The 20,525-nt window shown below is 36.0% G+C and overlaps 3 protein-coding genes and 1 non-coding gene across 6 annotated transcripts; 1 reads left to right on the top strand and 3 right to left on the bottom strand.

Moving 5' to 3' along the window:
• On the bottom strand, window positions 1,810-4,267 carry LOC18784363 (N-acetyltransferase 9-like protein). Its single transcript, XM_007215917.2, has 6 exons — window positions 4,006-4,267; window positions 3,691-3,762; window positions 3,127-3,214; window positions 2,781-2,913; window positions 2,571-2,609; window positions 1,810-2,110 (listed from the first exon to the last, which is right to left on the bottom strand). Exons 1-6 carry the CDS (start codon window positions 4,199-4,201, stop codon window positions 2,030-2,032), a joined length of 609 nt encoding a protein of 202 aa, XP_007215979.1. The 5' UTR covers window positions 4,202-4,267; the 3' UTR covers window positions 1,810-2,029.
• Window positions 4,385-6,373, top strand: LOC18782024 (cytochrome b561 and DOMON domain-containing protein At2g04850). Its single transcript, XM_007217670.2, has one exon. It carries the CDS (start codon window positions 4,807-4,809, stop codon window positions 6,004-6,006), a length of 1,200 nt encoding a protein of 399 aa, XP_007217732.1. The 5' UTR covers window positions 4,385-4,806; the 3' UTR covers window positions 6,007-6,373.
• Window positions 6,427-6,507, bottom strand: TRNAL-CAG. Its single transcript has one exon. It is a non-coding gene; the product is annotated as a tRNA-Leu (tRNA).
• Window positions 7,760-13,432, bottom strand: LOC18782497 (heterogeneous nuclear ribonucleoprotein 1). 3 transcript variants are annotated; one of them, XM_020559817.1, is made up of 5 exons: window positions 12,858-13,432; window positions 12,650-12,770; window positions 12,110-12,336; window positions 10,562-11,756; window positions 7,760-8,352 (listed from the first exon to the last, which is right to left on the bottom strand). In XM_020559817.1, exons 3-5 carry the CDS (start codon window positions 12,329-12,331, stop codon window positions 8,339-8,341), a joined length of 1,431 nt encoding a protein of 476 aa, XP_020415406.1. In that variant the 5' UTR covers window positions 12,332-12,336; window positions 12,650-12,770; window positions 12,858-13,432; the 3' UTR covers window positions 7,760-8,338. The 3 variants fall into 3 exon arrangements, with proteins under 3 accessions (XP_020415406.1, XP_020415405.1, XP_007215320.1); XM_020559816.1 differs by having other exon boundaries at window positions 12,863-13,432; XM_007215258.2 differs by having other exon boundaries at window positions 12,867-13,432.

Below are 20,525 nucleotides of genomic sequence, written 5' to 3'. Positions count from 1 at the left end.
CTTTTGCTTTATCAACAACAAAAAATGTGTCAACATGGTCTATTTTATGGAAAATAGTCTTAATTTACAGATTAGTGATTTCAAATTCGAATTCATATAGCACCTCGATAGTGTGTGTATAAAAAACCTTCATCTCCGTTGTAAAGCAAAGCATTTGAAGTTGCAATGAAATTTAAAATGAAAGAAGAGGTCGCTTTCAAAATACTTATTATTATAAGAGGGGGTATTTGGGATGAAAAGGTAATTATTGATTAGATTTGGTAAATTCTGGATAATGGAATTATATGATTAACAATCAGCATCTTTCTTCGTGCTCCCCACGAAAGGGACTTTGGTCTTTCCACTCGATCGTTACTCGCCTGGAAGCAAGCTCCAGCTATTTCTCACGTCACATAAATTATAATATAATACTTCACTTTTCTTGCATTTCATTATTTTACCACACTACCCTTGTAGTTGCCCCTTTGAGAGGTATATAATTATTCATTTGACTCCTTGTGTTTTTGAGTTTCTCAAACTACGGACGGGCACGGTCCGGTTTAAATCGCTCTCACTCTCAAATTACAATCGAACTGTACATTAGTGTAGAAATCAAATCAGTGTCTGGACGATTTGAATTGGTTTAATTTGACTGGTGTTAAGTGTTAACTGTTCATGCGGTTTTATGGCCACCCCAACCTACAAGCCTATTGACTTTTTAGCAAATATCGTATGTACCATATTGACAATGTTACAAGTCACAAGGTTAGTTTGGTCATCTTATATACGTGTTGATATCATGTCATCACATGCATGCAACATCATATATTAGAAGACAATACTTCCCTCCTTATCTTTTATTGTTGTTCAACCATAAAGCGACATGTGCCCTGTCCGTTTTAATTGTGAATGCTGTTTTTTTTTATTTTCATTTTTATTGAAACCTTAACTTTTTATTTTGACTGATGAAGGAAAATTATTATTTTAAAAATGGTTGAGAAAAATCAATGTGAAGAACAATGGGAATTTTAATAAAAGAAAAAAAACAAAGATGTTTTGACAATTAAAAAACGAGGACACATGTCACTTTGTGGTTGAGCTGCAATAGAAGGTCACTTTGTGGTTGAGCCGCAATATAAGGCATGGAGGAGTTCCTCCTTTTAAGTATTACATACACGTATTATTGTATGCCATCACATCGTCCCTTCAAATTGAGCATGAATCAAGTCCTTTAGCAACGCACAATCAGAAACCATTATCCCCAAAAAGCCTTGGAAAGTCCTTTAAGTTCAAAATATCCAACAGTCCATGGAAATAACACCTGCTTTGATCATTTGCAATTTTCTCCATCTAGCGCTCACTTACTCATTAAAGACTTGCTCAGACGGCAACTATTTGACCAACCAGATCTTCACTTCTTGCAGTGACATTCTGGTACTACACGCCCCCACTGGAATTACATTCCATCCACCAGAAGCATCCAAATTGCTTACAGAGCAACTCAAGCTTCTACTGTCATGGCAGTTTATACAACACCTAGAGGTGCAGCCAAGAGCTTTTAGCTTTCAAGTTTCTAACATCTCTGCAGAAAATTCCAACAGCCACATGGCCCATCTTTGGTTTTCTGGGACCATTAGCTCATGGCACCACAGTCAATCATGTATGACAAGCTGGGAATTCAGTTTCAAACGATGTCCCTGAGACTTGCCCAATTACAGGGCCAATTATTCAATCTGTCGGAAAATTTGATTTTCTGTCTGCATGAACTACTATGATCATGTTTACTACTAAACCAGAAGGGGGAAAGGAAAAGTAAATAAAAGAAGGATGTAGATCGATAGGAAATTAATAAACCAACCAGAATGATTTTCAAAAGGGGATATTTATAGCACCTAACATTTTAGTGTAGCCCTGTTCAGCAAGATTAACACTTACATCTTATGGTAGAGTCTAAATAACCTCAAAGCTTTTCTGTGTACAAAGCACTAGAGTGAGAGTTGATGTGGATTGTGAAGTAGAAAATTAGCTTGAATAAATAGGCCCCTGACTGCTAGGCATGTGTAATGAAACTACCCATCAACTGCAGCAGCTCATCATGCTTGGCCTTTGTTACAGATAACTCCAATGTTACCTGTCATATATGACAGGAAATTTGTTAAAATGGATAAATGGAGCTCCAATACTGAATCCTGATAACCAAACAATTTGAACTTTTTTCCTCTTCCAAAACATTTAAATTTCCACTGTTTCTGGATCTTCAAGAAATTAGTCAAAATCATCAACGGGAAAAAAAAAGGCAGGGAGACTTGCTACCCACAAATTGATAGCCCAGTAAACTCTTTATGGTTCTTATTCTTTTCATATGAGTATCGAGCCCCTTTTTAAAAACACGAAACTATTGAAAAAAATTTGGATTTGAAGCTGGCAGTACATAAGTTGTAATTGAAGCATCCATAATTTAGGAGAGCCACTCCAAGGTATAAAGAGAGTAGGAACATTAAAAAGACATTCAATCCCAAAAATCTATAGTTCACATAGACCAACTAAAGCCTGTGCAGATATGCATATTTCATGAAGATAATTGTGCTCACCTCTTTGAAGATTTCACTATAAGAAGTCTCCTCAAAGCCCTGCATCAAACATATGCGAGTTTGGTGAACCAGAAGGAAGAACAAGTGCAAAATGTAAGTGAAGTATGAGCGACTAACATTGCATGATAAATTGAGTTTGTGATAAAATAAATTCATATATATATATATATATATATATATATATAGAGAGAGAGAGAGAGAGAGAGAGACCAATTTCCGGAACAAGTTAAGAGATGCTCCATTTAGCTCTCCAATTTTAGCACGGAAGATGTGGATCCCCAGATTCTCAACTGCAAAGGCCATCATCATCAAGGCAGACTCCTTCCCAAGTCCTTTACCACGACTATGCTAGCAAGAGCAAATATTGGAAGTTTAAATTATAGTATATATAAAAGTTCCTAAAGTGAAAACAAGCAAGGAGGTATAAATTTTTGGTTCTGGAAAGCTTCAAATGAACAAATATATATAATTAACCAAAAAAAAAAGGGAAAACCAGATTCGCACTAACACAAGCACTTCAGCCTCGTTGGCATCAGAAGAAAGTAAAAGCTGGTACCTTTTTGGCTCAGCAATCATTATTTCAATCTCTGCCATTTGAGGATCATCCAGGTCATTCATATATAAATTCACATCACCTACCATGGCTGGCAAAGGGCATACCATTACTCACTCATAAATTATATTACACAAAGAAAGTCCACCATGCAAATGAGCTAGTTCAAGATTTGAAGTGCATATATTTTCATAATATGTTCAATAGATAGCTACAGGCACTCAACTCCTTTAAAAACATCTTATTTATCTTTGTTTTTCTCTGAACGCCTCGATTTCTAATAAAAATTAACTGAACAAACGATATCTTCAAAACTGGAATAAGTTAATAATTCCCAGTTTTACTTGCTGAACAATAAGAACCTTCTCGGGAATGCCATTCCAAACCATCCAACCAACTGTTCCCAGATAAAAAGTGCTTTGCTTACTCAAGGTGATCCTTTTACTTGCAAAACAGAGATTTTCCCCCTTTTTTTTTCTTTTTTTTTGGTTACAGTAACTTCCTTTAATTTTTCTCAGCAACCAAACAGACAGTAATTTGTGAAGAAAGAGTGTAAATTTGGCTAACCTTCCACATGGGGCTGTCCATGGTTGAATTCTCCCACAACCAACTGCTTATCCAATACAATAAAAGTCTGCTCTGCAAAACCCATTTCCAAATCTTTAATCACTCACAAGACCACGAATATAACAATGAAATCTTTCAAATAAACCTCAATCACTAATCAAAACCAGATTGAACCCTCTTCTTTTTTTCCCGGAAAGATCAAACCTTTACTAGCAGAATCTATAATTATAAGTTATTTGTCAAAACCAAGATTACCCAGTTCAGTTTAGCAAACTAATCCACAAAATCAGAGAGAGAGAGAGAGAGAGAGAGAACTGTTGGGGTCTTGGGTCCAGGTGAGCTGCATCTGGTACTCCTGGTCGAGGGTGAGGGGCTCAGAGCCAGTGGCTTGGAGAAGAGCTGGGTCTTGCATCCACTCATGGTACTTTGGAACGTGTTCTTTCATGTAAGGCAGCAGTATCACTCTCCCTCCTTCCAAGCTCACTCTATCTTTCTCTTTCTCTTGCTCCATCTTTGCTTCCCTTGCTCTCTCTCTCTCTCTCTCTCTCTCTCTCTCACTCTCTCGCACAAACTGACGGACAAAACAATCACATAGATTAACCATCAAACGACGTCGTTTCAAGTATGATGATGAAGTCAAAGGTCGAGATTTTTTGTGTACCTTTTTTTTCCCAATAGTGTTGGAGAATATTTAATTATTTAAATAATGAGAGCAAATTTTATAAATAAATAAAAATTAGTCAAGAGCTAGCTTCACTTATCATCATTCCCTTGCTTCAAAGACAAGCACAATCCTCGCAAAGATCTATTTCATTAAAGAAGACAAAATAAAACCCAAATATTCCACGACAAAAGGCACTTGCACTTGCACTTTGAAACCTTCATTTTCTACTCCACCAAACAAACACTTTGAGTGCCTTAACTTAACTTCAAAGCTACGCACACACACTATTCTATTCCCACACTTGCTCCACAGCCATGATTACCAACCATCACCCTCTTATCTCCCTCATCATTACCAAACACATAAATGTTAACAAAAGCTTCCTAACCAAACCAATTCAAGCTCCCTAGCTCCATTTCTCTTTGATCAAATCCTTCTTCCAACCCATCAATATGCTCTTCCTCTTATCCCTTTTCCTTCTCTTTTCCCTACCCCATGTCACATTTTCTGCCCATTGCACCACCTCCACCCCCACTCAAACCTTCCAAAAATGCATCACCCTCCCTACCCAACAAGCCTCCATAGCATGGACATTCCACCACCACAATGCCACCTTAGACCTTGTTTTCTTTGGCACTTTCATATCCCCTTCCGGGTGGGTCGGGTGGGGCATCAACCCCACCTCCCCCGAAATGACCGGCACAAACGCTTTGGTCGCCTTTCCGGACCCTAGTACCGGCCAAATAGTCCTCCTACCTTACCTCCTAGACCCAACCGTGAAGTTCCAACGCCGCCCTCTCCTCTCTCGCCCTCTTGACATCCGCATACTCTCCTCCTCTGCCACTCTATACGGTGGCAAACTAGCCACCGTCCATAATGGCGCCGCGGTCCAAATCTTCGCCACATTGAAGCTCGCGTCAAACAAGACAAAACTCCATCACGTGTGGAACCGCGGCCTCTATGTCCAAGGCTACTCACCAACCATACACCCAACCACCGCAAACGACCTTTCGTCGGTAATGACATTCGATGTCATGTCAGGCTCAACGGCCGCACGTCACACCAACATTGGTACACTCAGATCAGTGCATGGCATCATAAATGCTGTTTCATGGGGAATCATGCTACCCATTGGAGCAGTGATTGCACGCTACCTTAGGCACATCCAAGCACTAGGGCCTACATGGTTCTATGTGCATGCTGGGATCCAACTGTTTGCTTTTTTCTTAGGAACTGTGGGGTTTGCCATTGGAATTAGGCTTGGGGATTTGTCACCTGGGGTCCAATATGGGCTCCACAGGAAGCTTGGGTTTGCAGCATTTTGCTTAGGTGCTCTTCAAACACTGGCACTATTGTTTAGGCCAAAAACTACAAACAAATTCAGGAAGTACTGGAAATCTTATCACCATTTTGTAGGGTATGGATGTGTGGTGCTTGGGGTTGTGAATTGTTTCCAGGGTTTTGATGTGATGGGAGAAGGCAGGTCTTATGCTAAGCTGGCCTATTGTTTGGGTTTGTCTAGTCTGATTGGGGTATGTATAGCTTTGGAGGTGAATTCTTGGGTGGTGTTTTGTAGAAAATCAAAGGAGGAGAAGCTGAGGAGGGAGGGTTTAATTGGGGGCTCTGATAAAGGCAGTGCAATCTTCAGTTGAGCTTGAGAGAGAGACATACATATAAAGATGGCATAATTACACAAAATTATGCTTGAGGAAGAACCCTCTTTGCAATGTCATGGATCATATTTATAGCCAGCCAGCCAGCCAGCCAACTACACGTTGAAGACAGTGCTTTTCTGGAAAGAAACTAAAATTTTGGTTTGGATGTTTCATGCTTTTCTGTAGGGCAACTGAACAAAGTTGTGCTTTTAGTTTCTTTTTTTTGTTTTTATGGATGAAACCTTTTCTTTCTTCTTTGCCTGAATGTATACAATTACCACAGTTTGTACTGTATGTTCAATTACCACAGTTTCCCTCAACTATTTTACACAGAAGTTTTCCTTTTGATGTGAGTTTCTGTAAAGATGAATCGTCAGAAAAGAAGAAAAAAAAAAAATTAAGTCAAAAAGTTAATTTTGTCAAGAATGGGATTCGAACCCATGCCCTTTCGGACCAGTACCTGAAACTGGCGCCTTAGACCAACTCGGCCATCTTGACGTTTGTTGATAATTTTCCCACTTATGAATAAATAAAGTACTTATCTTCCACCCACTTTCTAAACAAGTAAAGATTACTTGCCTTCCAATTAAGCTTGTTGTGATTGAATTTGTACGTATGCTTAGTTGTATTTGACCAATTACAATCATTGTCACAACTGCTTGTAGCTATTGGATCCTTGCTTGCTAGACAAAGGATGAGACAATAATAGATCCCTTTCCAAACAAGTGCATGCAATTGAACGGTGACTGTGTTTGCCTAAAGGGAAAGAGACGAGAGTCGAACGCTTACTGTATATATTCCGAAGAATTAGGGACAAATGTTCTATCACTAAAGTTAAGCCTCACTTTCAAGTGACACAAAAGTTAATCTATTTGCCATTTCATAGGCAGACCGTGTAAGTGAGAAAACTAGGCAATTTTGTTGCTAACACATTTGTTTGGTTGTGTAGAATTTGCATCTTGATTCTTGAATAGTTACTGCAGCCATAGCCAGTAAAAGTTGAAGTAGATTGATCATTCACACAAGCTCATTGTAGAAAGTCTAAAAGTAACATAAAAGGTGGTATTTTCAATCGTTTTCTTTATCCTTTTTCCCTTCTTTGTACTTTTTGGGCTGTATTCGAGTCTCTCTCCCCACTTGAGCTCTTTGAATTTCCCATCAGAGATATCCAGAATGATATAAAGCAGAAAGGAGAAAAGGTAGTGGCAGGATTGCTGGTCTCTCTTTAAGGGTCCTCTATCATACAAGATTTTTCCTTTCTTTTTTTTTGCAATGTAAAAAGAGATTTTCCAAGTTAAATAATACCTTCCTTTTATAATGCATTCAACGCACCCTTTGCCTAATCAGAAACCACTTAAACGTTCCATGTTGGAGAGAGAGACTTATTAATTTCCTAATCTTCCAAATATTACCTACATCATTTTGAATTAAAATATTACCAAATATTATAGTGTAATCTAATATAAATTACGAAGAGAGGGATTCGCACTCGAGTGCAAAGTGAGGAGTACATCCGTTCTAGCCAACTTGGCTAAGCCCATGTTTGCATTATCAGCTGACTTTTAATCCTCCGGGACTTATTTATTAAGAATAAAAAATAATAACTTTCCAAAGAAAGAAAAGAACTTGATGTTCCTACTTTGTTTTGGCAAATTGATCAACTTGTCAACATGAATATGAGACACTACATTTCACCCAAAAAAATATATTGAAAAAAGATTTTGAAAGTGTTGCATACTAAATCCTCGAAGGCTAAGAATCAGAATATGCGATAATTATTAATGGGGGTCCCTATATGGGTAACCCTTAAACGTTTCACACTAATAAATCGACAGTAATTTCAGGTACAAAAAAGAAAAACAGAATAATGGGAAGAAAAAAAGAATAAAAAGAAGCATTCCCTGACCAGAACCCAAAGCTTTGCCAGAGATGTTACAGATAAAACTCTAGGAAAAAAATATATATATATATTAGTCTATCTTTCTTGCCATTTTTGTTTTTTTTTGCCTTTTGGGTATCGCCGCCTCACCGGAGATGCATGATACACTTCTGACTATATCCCGCAATCTGATTTTACATCTCACTCAAAGACCAAAATATAAAAACCTAAAATGGGTAACTCAAAACTCAAGCATTAACACAAAATCCATTTTAACTTCTACCTCTAATCTTAATTCTTGAAACAGGCACTCCAGCCAGTTAGCTCTTCTTACTAACCATATTTCTTTTACTGAGATATATAAATGAGGGCGGTGTGCAAAATTCACAATTCACCTGCTTCACCAGACTATCTTTCACCTACAATGCCGTGATATCAGAAACGAAGATCCTAGGCAGCAATTCCTGAAAGAACGTTGGAAACGAGCTTTTTAAGTATCAGCATATGCATTGAAAATTAGTGAAGTGAGCAACACTTTTTCAGTTAAATTTACGTTACATTAATGAGTAGATTCCATTTCATTCATCTGAGTAGACAGGCGCGTGTATGTGTGTCCATGCACGTGTAGGTGTTTACATATACATATACATAATTGTATTACCAACAGCTTCAATGCAGGATCAAATTCACGGAAATAACTTCCAAGAAAATTTGAATACTTTGCACTTTGACACTGATTAAAAACGCTATGTAGCGAGTAGCTATCAGCCAACTCATGGGTAAAAGCTAAGTATCCTGAAAGCTTATGCTAACAACAATATGTTTCACCTTTTATAACTGCTGCAACATTCAAATAAATAAGGAATATGCAGCCATTATAAACTAAGTTGTGATTTCTTCAATGATGGCAAGACTGTATAACAAATCTGACCTCAAATTTGAAGAGGCTGTAAGGAATTAAGACTCACAAAATGAGAATCCAATGGTCGACTAAATTCTCTATCCCTCTATTCATCTGTTAGTTATACACCCTCCTACTTGCAGAACTTGAATATGCACCCATGAGACAGAAAAACATACATACTGCCCAACTATATCATCCCTCTCCACTTCAGACCCTTGACTAGTGCTTTGTATTACTTAACAGATTCAGAAAGGTCCTAAAAAGAGATTATGAAAAGGTTGGTTACAAGGACAAAAGGACAAAAGTTATGAGAGCAAACACACACCGGAAAGAGAGACGGAGAAAGCCAGCGCAGACACATTTTAAACATAGGCTAGAATTCAACGATATTCATATTAGACTTCTTTAGACTTCTACATTTCTCTCAATTTCTTCCTTGACTGAATTAAAAGAACAACATAGAGAGATAAAACTTGGAGAATCATGCTACTCAACTTTAATGCACTGCTGAGTATACATATTGTGGTCTTTAAGTTGTGATAATAAAAAATGAAGCCACTTTTCACTATTGTGTCTTATTTTGTGAAAAACATATGCTGAATCTCTTGAAAGACAATGTCAAGACTCAAGAAGAGAATGGAGCCGCATAGTAGAGAGTTCTACAGCGTAGCAGAAAAAAAATCATGCACTTCTATATAAGAAACAAAAACAAAATCCTATGACCCTAAACGAGCGCATACACCTAAAGAGAGAGAGAGGTAAAAAGAGAGAGCTCATCCAAACTCTAGAATGGCCAATAAACAAGAAGTAACTTCGAAATCTGCCAAAGAAATAAAGGAAAGAAATGCAATATAAGGGAAAGAGAGCTCCAACCCTCGGAAAGATTCATAATGCTTTTCCTTCCAGAACAGAAGAGAAATTGATGAAAGCTGCCTAATCTTCCTATCAAAAGCAAAGGAGCAGAAGATTCTTTAAAATCACATAAGCAAGAACACAGGAAATCCCCTAATGCCTTATCAACAACATACCACAAAATATAAATACGGTACACTGTCGCTTCACCCCTGCACAATCAATACCCATTTGGGACAATCATCCCCCTAATTACCAAAAGGTAGAAGGTTGTATCTAGTTAAATAGCCAAGAAGCTCACTGGCCCAGCTACAACTTCTACTAACACCAGAAAGCCAAATAAAATTATTTCACCAGTACTCCAACATTAAAAGCCTTTTCCTTTCATCTCAAAGTCCCACAGTTTCCCAATTGCTTGTTAACTCACATAAAATCCTAATACCCCTTGGACTCCAAAGAAATACACTCTTCACCAGCAAAAATAACTAGCTTCCCAAGAATCTTTGTTAAAGATATAGGAAAGTTAAAAGATGCCATCACTGTGGATAATCAGCTAGAGGATGACAGATGAAGTAAAGAACCATCTAGGTACCTAATGTAACAATCACATCCCTAGCCATGTGGCGAACATGCGAATAGCTAGACCCAGTCACAAAATTCAATAAAATTTTGCAGCACAACCTTAAGAAGGGCTTTTCCTATTCATACAGTTAATATGGACCAAAACACAAAAAACCTACACACTTGGACAGAATTTATCCCTAGAATTGTAGGTCAAACCAAATTCAGGATCCAATCCTCTCGTAGTCAACTTCAAACAAATTTTTTAGAATAAAGCTCCTTATATATCAACAAAAAGAACATTTTAAAAAATGAAAAACAGAAGTTGCATGAGATAGTAGTTAAGTGTTTCTTACCTGTGTTTGACTGTCTCTTATTAACACTATAACCACCAACATAACCAGGCGAACTTTTTGCTGAAACATCAGAAGTTGCACCGCCAAGACCATAACCAAAGGGAACAGACCCTTCTCGCTCGGAATTCGATGATCGCCAAGTAGGATCTCCATAAACAGAATTACCATTGTAAAAGTCAGAGAAGGACCCATCGAAACCACCATTTGACACAGCAAATGAAGATGTAGGGGCCACACTTGTACCACTGTTTCTTCCATAACCTCCGGTTCCCAAACCATAACTGTTATCACCAACTCCATAACCAAGATTCCCACTATTGTTAGAAACATTATTTCCTCCACCTTGAGCTGAAATTGCCGAAGAACGCCAATTAACTCCAGTATTGCCAAACGTACTTCCTCCAATGGTCCCACTTCCTGATCCCATGTAAGCACTGGAACTTTGGGAATTTGTTCCATAATTAAGCCCCCCATTGCCCCACAAGTTCCGAGTCACCGAGCTAAAAAAAGATGATGTGTTTCCTCCATTACCACCATCATACCCAACGGGACTGCTAAATCTATTTGAATTATTGATATAATAAGGACTCACTCCCCGTGGGTAGCTGATATTACTATTAAAGTTTGTATTTCCTCCAAAACCTGGGCTCAACCCTGGCTCATAATTCATACCCATTCCATAACCAGAATTAAATGGAGGAAATCCACTTCGACCACCAGCAACTGGACTGAACCTACCAAGCCCATAGCCTCCAACTGTATTTGGAGTATATCCCTGAGTGTAGCCATTAAGGAAGCTATTGACCCTACTCAGACCATAGTTGTATCCTCCAATAGGGCTGCGACTGGGACCAGGTGATAACTCTTTAGGAACTGCACGCTTGACTTCAACCATCTTCCCGTTCAGTTCATGAAATGTCTTAAGCAAAACCTTGTCCACTGCCTCCTCTGAATCATAAGTGATGAACCCAAAGCCTCTCGGCCTCTGGGTGTTGTGATCATACATCACCACAACATCAGTGATTGTCCCAAACTGTTCAAAGTACTTCTTGAAGTCACTCTCTGTGACAGTGGATGCTAAACCTCCAACAAAAATCTTTCTTGTGCGGCCTGGACCTGGAGAACCATGGATGCTGCCACTGCTTCTACCCAAAATGTTCTGGTCATCCCTGGGAACAGCCTTTTTGGCCTCAACCTGAGAATAGAGAACACAATAGTAAAAACAAGGATCACATGATACAAGCAATATAAATTATCAGTTTAGAATAATACAGAAGTGCATTAACAAAACTGATAGAAAGAAAGGTAAAAGAATGAGAAGCATGATTAACTCTTGCTGAATTTGAAATTTAGTTGAACACAGAAACACAGTAAAAATGAATTCCTGCAATTACAATTTCAGACCAGTAGCTCCTATATGAAAATGAATTTTCCTTTACATTTGGAGCGATGAAAAAAGAAGCACAATGATGCATGGTCACAATGTAAGTATACGAAAACAACTAAAGGATAAAAATACATTCATCCAAAACAAAGTATTTTGATTACCATCCTTCCATCGATGTTGTGCTTCTCCATTATGACGCTGTCTGCCACTGCTGGGTCAGCAAAAACTACAAAACCGAAACCACGAGCACGGCCTGTGGTCCGATCCTTCATGATCACTGCTTCTACCACCTCTCCAAAAGTACTGAAATACTCTTTCAGGCGCTCTTCATTTGTGTCCCAAGATATGCCGCCAATAAATAACTTACCACTATCGGATTGCATTTTCTCTACAAGTCAAAAGTACTACATCAATTCATGCTCCAAACTCAAAGTAAATATGCAAACTTTACCAAAATCTCAAGGCCGATTCAAAAAAGAAAGGGGTATTTTAATAGATGATCCAATACAATTCCATAATCTAAACAGAAGCCATATGAATTCCAGCATAATGAGATGCAAACAATCATCCCATCCAATCCAATCTCCCAGCAACACCCGCAGCTCAAATAAAATCACTCTTTTATCCACAACAAGCACGCACCTAATTGGAATCAAATGTGGATAAATATGTATAACCCACCAAAGTAAAAAGACCAGTACCTTATATGAAATATTGCAAACACGCAGATTGTAATCCGATTCAAAAGCAAGTATTACTGGATTCAATTTTGAAACATCCGATCCTTCACCGATCAAAAACTGAACCCAGAATTAAGCGCACCTAGAAGAAACCCAATCAGAAAAATTCAGCTGGATCCAAATCCAAACCCAATTGAGAAAAAATGAAAAACCCAAATCAGATTCCCACCATACCCACCGATTGATGAAAACCCAGATGCCAAACCTTGAAGGAAACTAAGATCTGAGAGGAGGCACTCAAAGAATAAGAACAGAGGGCATGTTCAACCTCCTCTCTATATAAGCCCCCTCCAACCTTCGTATTTGTTCTTTCAATGGTGATGTTTGATTACCAAATGCAAATTCAGTTACCAAACAGATGGGTAAGAGATTAAAAAATGTATTTGGTAGAGAGAGAAACAGAGGCTATAGAGAGAGAAAGATAAGGTGTTGGGAGGTCTGGTGAGGAATATATATATATATATACATATATATATATATAGCTCTCTGTAAATTGGAAGATGAAGATTTTCACCTTCTTTTTTTTTTTTTCTGTTTTTTTTACTTTTCGAGGTTTTTTCTGATTTGAAATTTATAAGAAATGTGCAGCGAGAAATGCCCAAGCAATATTTAATCGAAAAGAAAATTAAACCGTGGAGATTTGGTAATGAAAAATGTTGCTTCACTCCGATCTGATAAAATGAGAAGAGGATCGCTTGTGACTTGTCCTCTCATTCCTTCCTTTTATACTTATTGGGAAAACATCTCCATTATGTGGTGTTACACATAATCTGCGCGGCGCCGCAGGAAATTTAAACCCACAACGCATTGGACCTAAACCAATGCTATCAGCCGTTGATTCTGATGAGTTTTGCTTGGTCCCAGTTTTTGTTTGTAGACTTTTTTTTTTTTTTTTTAATTCATGCAAGCGATAGTCTAAATTATTCTAAATTAACTTCATATTCAATTCCTGACAAGGGAACTCAACATTAAGTGCAAGAGAGAAAGACGTTTTTATTTGGTATAAAGTTTGTAGATATTGCATGTGATCAAGTGTTAAATTTATTGTAAGTATATAAGATTTGAGGGCCGTCAACGGGATGTAGCCTAGTGAAAAAGGGTATCGATTTACAGACCGTAGTTTTAGGTTTAAACTTCAATGGCACCTTGATAATATTTGAGAAACCCCCTCTCTCTCTTCTAATTTAAACTATCGTTTGTATTTAAAAAAAAAATATTTGAGGGCCATAAAAGAAAATTGAATATAGTTATTAAGAAAAAAACGACATTGTTTAGCACACCCTTTTGTTTCCAGAAACACCATTAATTAAACCCTAATTATTATTATTATTTTCATTTTTCTGAAAGAAGAAGGGTGCACGGACCCATCCACAAAGACTGGGGTGGGCTATATTTTCTAATATGGGGTGGGCTGGAGCACACCCAAGCCAGCTTGGTTTAGTCCCTGAATTTGAACACTCAATGGCTCCATGAGTAATTTGAACACTACTCATGGCTCTTTTCAAAAAGGAGATATTAATCATTAATGTGTGCATTCTAATAAGATATACCACAATAGCTTACTAATAATAAGATAAAAACAAGTTCACTTTAAGAAATACAGGTCAAATTGTACCAAAAAAGAAATAGTCAGATCACACTTTTGATCCATATAATTTGAGCAAATCTTTATTTTAGTTCCTTAGTTTCAATTTTGGCAATTGTAGTCGTGTAGTTTGCTTACTTTTACTATTATGATCCTAATTGCTAAAATAGCGTATAAATGGCAATATAAGGGTTTTTAGTGAATTTGAAATGTCGTTTTAGGAACTATAATAACAAAATTAAGCATGCTACATGACTGCGACTACCAAAATTGAAACTACGGAATAAAAGTAGAAAAACTACTCAAACTACAAGGACCATAATTTGATCAAAGTAAATTACAATAAATACTGCAGCCAATATTTACTTTCTCAACCAACAAAAATGAATGAAGAAAAAGAAAGGGAAAACGTAAAGAAAAAAAATAATGGTTTAAAAAGAGAAGAGAAGAATATTTTGTATATATAAAAAAGAATTTGCCAATTAGTTTTGGGGTTGAACCTCAACTTCCTTCATAGTATTAGAGTGAGTTAGAGCATCTTCAAGAGAGTCTCCAAATTTTAGCCATATTTTAGCAAACCATTTAAAAGGTGTTTCCTCCAGCAATGTTCTCTATTTTGGCTAATCTAAAATATTTTTTTTATTATTTTCTCTTTCTCCTTCTCCCTCTTTCTCTTGCAAATCAAATATATTAAAAAGAAAAGTAGAAACCCAACCCCAGCAACCTTCCAAATGTCTCTATCTCTCTCCCCCTTTCCTCTCTCTTTCTCTTTTTCTTCAATTTGGCGAGCCTCCATTTCTTTCTCCTCCTTGCTAGATGTAGAGAGTCAAAAGTTAGTTCTCCAAAATAGAGAGCCAAGGAGGGAGTCTGTTGGAAGGAGGATTTTCCTTCTTTTTAGCCAAAGTAGCTAGGGATGAGAGGATGAGGAGTCTGTTGGAGATGTTCTTAGCCCACATGTGAAAGCCCAAAGGTCATATGTGCTCCGCGTCACCTAATATGTATTGTCCAATCATTAGACTTGAAAATTTATCACACATGCAGAGGCGTGTGAGAATGTGAAGATAAAATGTTTCATATTGGAAAGTTGGGAAACCTAGCAAGGGCTTATAAGGAGTTAGGCTACTCCCCTCATTGCCAATTAATTTTGGGGTGAAACCTCAACTTCCTTCAATATTCATACAATATGTGATGCAGGAGTATAGGGGTGGATCAAGATAGATATTTACCATTTAATTAGTTATTTCATGATATATTGTTATTTTCTTATTGTGATTTTATAATTAATTAGTTTACTTTTGGACCAAGTAGCCTTGGTGCCCCTAAGTCTTGTAAAGCCTATAAATAAGGCTAATGTCATAGTTGTAGAGGGGTATATGTTGATAATTAATAAAATAGTTTATTTGTGGCATGAATTTGCTACAATATACGTGAGTTTGCACTAGCCCTAGATTTCAGTGCTCGTGTATGTGGTTGGTGACCTATGTCCAGACCCCGATCCCCATCAATATGCATACATGTCGAGACCAACATGCTCCCCCAATCTCCATATCTCTGTATCTCTATCTCAGATTTCAGCCATTTAAGCGAAATTTGCAACCCTTGTAGTCAAAACTTCAAGACCTCATTTAGTTTATGAGAAAGGAGGCTTGAGGCTGAGAAATCATTAATTTCCCATGTTTGGTAAGTCTATGCATAGGAAATAGTTGTTTGGCACATGGGAAAGTAAATGGGAAAGTGAAGTCCTCCTCCTAATTTGGGTTTTGTTTTCCCTCATTATGGGAAAGTTTGGGAAATCAGCCAACATTAAATGAACATTTTTCATGACCATTTTGTCCCCATTAACAATTTAGAATTACAATATATCATTGAATGCATTCCTTTTTTATTTGATTTAATATGGATATAATTGAAAAATTATACAAACTTTATTTTCCATTTCTACTCAAAACAAAAATGGGAAAGGAAATAAAATGATATCTCACAATTATTTTCCCGGCATTACCATGAGAAGTGATTTTCCCTCAAATCCGTTCAATGAATCAAATAAGACCCAAATCTCATCGACTAATCAAACTTAGCAAGAAAAGAAAGAACTTATTTCTTTTTCTTTTAACACAGCGGCAAAGCATTTAACTATTTTTATAAGAATCATTTTTTGGGATGAAAAGGTTATTCTCAATGTGAAATTTACCAACTCCATTTGACTTTGAAAAAGAAAATTCGAGCTCTTTTTTATGATGCATTTGGACAATCTGCATAGTAAGGTGCACGTATGTATGGATCCTGGTGGCATATTCTCAATATATATATATATATATTATATGTCATATCTCTGATATTAAATTAGAAATTAATAAAGACGCTTTATACAATATGATCGATAAATATGATACATGTAACAACAAACGTTACTTGTACGACCTACACCTAATATAATTGTAGTTTTTTTTTCCCCCTTATGTTGATAAGTTATTCAAATGACAAGAATTGGATGACTAGGCATGCAGTGGGATGGTGTGGAAACCCTAGTGGTCGTACATTGATATGAGCATTTGAGCAGCCAATATCCATGATTCATGATTGTTGTCTAGGCACTCCGTGACACATTATTATCTTCTTTAGCAATTAGCAAGGCATCCATGACATGACAGCAATGTCAACTCCTCCAACCCCTTTTTAACCATATATTTTGTATGTATCAAATTCTCTCACATCTGCATTTATAGTTTCACTTTTGTTACATTAAATTCATTAGAGTCTTGATCATACCACCCTTGTCCCTTTCAAATATATACATATATAATTATGTCCTCAACTTGTATTTGTGTTTTATTTATTTTTTATAATTATGTCCACATAATTACAATGTAGAGGTTAATCATCCAAAACACAATTTGATTTGATGCAATTAGTCTTAATTAGGTGAGTGGATTACATGCATATGGTTGGTCTTGGTCTCCAGGCTATATTAACCACTAGTTGGTGCATGTGCTTTGGTGATCATGGGAAAGAGGAGGCAACGTCATTTTCAACGTCTAATTATAACATTTATATTACATTACCTTTCGTTTGGATGAAAAAATGAATAGAGGAAAATAACTTGGAATTTTCAATTTCTTGAAAGGTCTACAATTCCATAGTTGAAAGAAGAATCGATGCCTGCCTTGTGTCCCCTTCATTCTGATCATCCAATCATCTTCTTACTTGCATTTTACTTTTCGGTTGTCATATCACATATATCAGACGACATACATGGAACAATATTAATGTCTATATATGCATTTGAAGTTTGAAATTTAACTAACCAAGGTATTGGAATGGATTAAGTCAATACAATGTTAACCACTTATTTAAGCTAACTCAACGATGTCCTCTCATGAACCGAACAGTTTTGTTTTCTTTTCTTCTTTTTCTTCTTTTTTTTTGAGAACTTTTCCTATTGAAAGGGGCGATAGTATATTAAATTCACACACACAACACGGATGCTAGGACTCGAACCCAGAACCTTGCATGAGGGAGTAAATACTCCAAACCACTACACTAGTGGGTCCTTTGCAACAGTTTTGTTTTCTAAGTCATTATTCCATGAACATTTCTGGAAAAAGAAAAAAAAATCAAGCTAAAAATTCTTTAACCATTTAATTATTATCGTGAATATTTTCACTACTTATTGAAAATAAATATATACACATGTATTATTTATAAAGGATGATCGTTTTATTAGTCTTTGAACTTAGACTCGCTTTGCATTTGAGTCTCTCAATTTTCAAAATCGTTCTCGTGGTCCTTCAACTTCACTTTCGTTAGAATAAATGATCCTACTGTCCATTTTGTTAACTTTTTTTGTTAAATGCAGGAGCAAAATGGTATGTTTCTTCCCTCCCCCCCTCTCGGTGATTTTCTTCTCCCTCCACCCCCTGCGATTTTCTTCTCACTCCACCCCTTCTGCGATTTCCTCCCAGTCTGCGACGAACCCTCTGCGATTTTCTTCTCATTGTTTTCATCTGTGGGTAGGTTGCAGGTGGTGGGTTTGGGGTTGAGGGTTTATGGGTGAAAAACAGAATGAGGGAGGAGAGGTCTGTCTCGTGTTGCGGTGGTCTCTCAATTATTATTGTTTGCTAGCTTTCTACTTCAATTTCGTGGGCTTTTCATAAGGAGAAGTATGAGGATATTGCAGGGAACTTGGTTTTACAAGAGATCTTTGGGGTTGGTTTTCATGGACACTTTTTGGTAGCCAGCTGAGCTACCTGAACCACTTTCCTAAAGTCTGATTTCTTCAACGAAGAGGTTCTTCTTTTTCTTTTTCTCTGCTTGTTGTTGCAGCATAGATGTTGAGATGAATAGGGTCACGATCATTGATCCAAACAAGATGTGTGAATGTGAAACACAGAGAGAGAGAGAGAGAGTGTGTTTAATTTTATTTTTTAATTTTTTAATTTATATTTTAATCAATTTAATACAAAAATACCATTTTGCCTATGCATTTACCAGGAAAGTTTATAAAATTGACGGCACGACCATTTGTCCTAACGAAAGTGAAGTTGAAGGACCATGAGAGCGATTTTGAAAATAGAGTGACTCAAATGCAAATCGGGTGTAAGTTTAAGGACTAATAAAACGATTAACCATATTTATAAAGTATATACAAACTTACTTTAGAAATTAAATACTATAAAAAAGGGTCATGCTAAAATAGCCCTTGTAACTCAAAAATCATAGGCGGTAACCCACTAATAATACAACATTTAAGTAAAACCTAATTTTAAAATTGAATGATAATGTGTCCATGTAAGTTGATTTATTTACAAATCATGCCACTAGATCTTTATTTGGTGTGGCTGACCGGTTTTTATCACCTAATTTTATGCAAATAAATAATACCCCTCATTGCACATTTATGTTTACAGCCATGTAATGATGGCCTACAATCAAATTATTTCAAATACTCCTTCCAAACCTCTATAGGTCGGATAAATGAATTTTTTTTATACGTACACCCTCCAATTATATATATTTACTTAATATCTTTCAATTATATATAGAGAAATGCTAGCAACCTTCTCTCTAACCTTCTCTTTTGGACCTTATCCCTTCTCCTCATGATAAGTGTCCTTTTTCTTACACTTAAAAAAATGTCATTAATGCATCACACATGATAGTTTTTGTTTTTCAAGTTTACCCTTTTAAAATGTATTGGCTTTTATATTTCCTTCAATTTATTCAAATTTTGTTACAACTTCTTTAGCACATTATTAAAAATTAAATAAGAAAAACATCATTTTTTAGAATTTTTTTAAAAAAAAATTTGTTACATGACATTGTTCTCATCTTTATTCTCTTTGGAATTTTTTTTTTTTTTAAACTTCAGTTTTTATTTTCTTGTTTAATTTTTTAACAAGGTGATAAGAAAGTTGTAAAAAAATTAACTTGTTATTAAAATAAATTAATACATTTAATAAGGGTAAACTTGGAAAATAAAAATTAGTTTGTGTGATGCATTAATGATGTTGTTTTAAGTGTAAGGAAAGTTACACTTGTCATAAGAAAAAGAGAGAAGGTTAGAGAGAAAGTTGCTAGCACTCCCCTTATATGTACCTATATCTATAATTGTATATGTATAATATATATTCTAACAGGTACAATGCCAAAGAGAAAATAAGTACGTTAATATTTTCATGCCTACATATATTACATTATATTACTCATAGGAGAAAATAATAGATACAATATTACTCATAAAAGATAATAAGTAAATTACTATCCATAAAAGATAATAGGTAGATTATTACTCATAAAAGATAATAGGTAAATTATTGTCCATAAAATATATAGGTAGATTATTATCCATAAAAATAATAGGTAAATTACTGTCTATTAAAAATAATATGTAGATTATTATCCATGAAAACCTAGGTACAATAAAACTTTAATAGGTATACTATCATTCATACAAAAATAAAAATAAAAAAATAAAAAAAAATATATAAATGTTGTATTTAAATAAAAAGTCATGAAATAGATACATTATTATTAAAAAATAATAATAGGTAGATTATTATTCATGAAAAACTATGTGCAATAAATAAAATCCAAGTTCCAAAATAGGTAGATTATTAACCAGGAAAGATGGAACAAAATTTCAAAAAGGCAAGCAGATAAGGAAAACTAAGCCCTTTCCAGCCAACTCATTGTTGACTATATCTAATAATGAATTTTAATAATTAAACGGATGATTAATTGCAGGTAAAAATT

The sequence above is a fragment of the Prunus persica genome, chromosome G3 (genome assembly GCF_000346465.2).
Source record: "Prunus persica cultivar Lovell chromosome G3, Prunus_persica_NCBIv2, whole genome shotgun sequence".
In the NCBI taxonomy this organism is placed as follows: Eukaryota; Viridiplantae; Streptophyta; class Magnoliopsida; order Rosales; family Rosaceae; genus Prunus; species Prunus persica.
The sequence above is the reverse complement of the archived record's forward strand: the minus strand, read 5'-3'. Positions and strand labels throughout refer to the sequence as shown.

Excerpts from the sequence above, each read along its gene's own strand:
- LOC18784363 (XM_007215917.2), bottom strand. The coding sequence starts at position 4,201 with ATGGAGCAAGAGAAAGAGAAAGATAGAGTGAGCTTGGAAGGAGGGAGA. Across the intron at positions 2,610-2,780 it reads TTAACTTGTTCCGGAAATTG|GGCTTTGAGGAGACTTCTTA; the intron begins GTCTCTCTCTCT and ends TGTTTGATGCAG. Across the intron at positions 2,111-2,570 it reads ATAGTGAAATCTTCAAAGAG|GTAACATTGGAGTTATCTGT; the intron begins GTGAGCACAATT and ends CATATATGACAG.
- LOC18782024 (XM_007217670.2), top strand. The coding sequence starts at position 4,807 with ATGCTCTTCCTCTTATCCCTTTTCCTTCTCTTTTCCCTACCCCATGTC.
- LOC18782497 (XM_020559817.1), bottom strand. The coding sequence starts at position 12,331 with ATGCAATCCGATAGTGGTAAGTTATTTATTGGCGGCATATCTTGGGAC. Across the intron at positions 11,757-12,109 it reads ACAACATCGATGGAAGGATG|GTTGAGGCCAAAAAGGCTGT; the intron begins GTAATCAAAATA and ends CTCTATTCTCAG.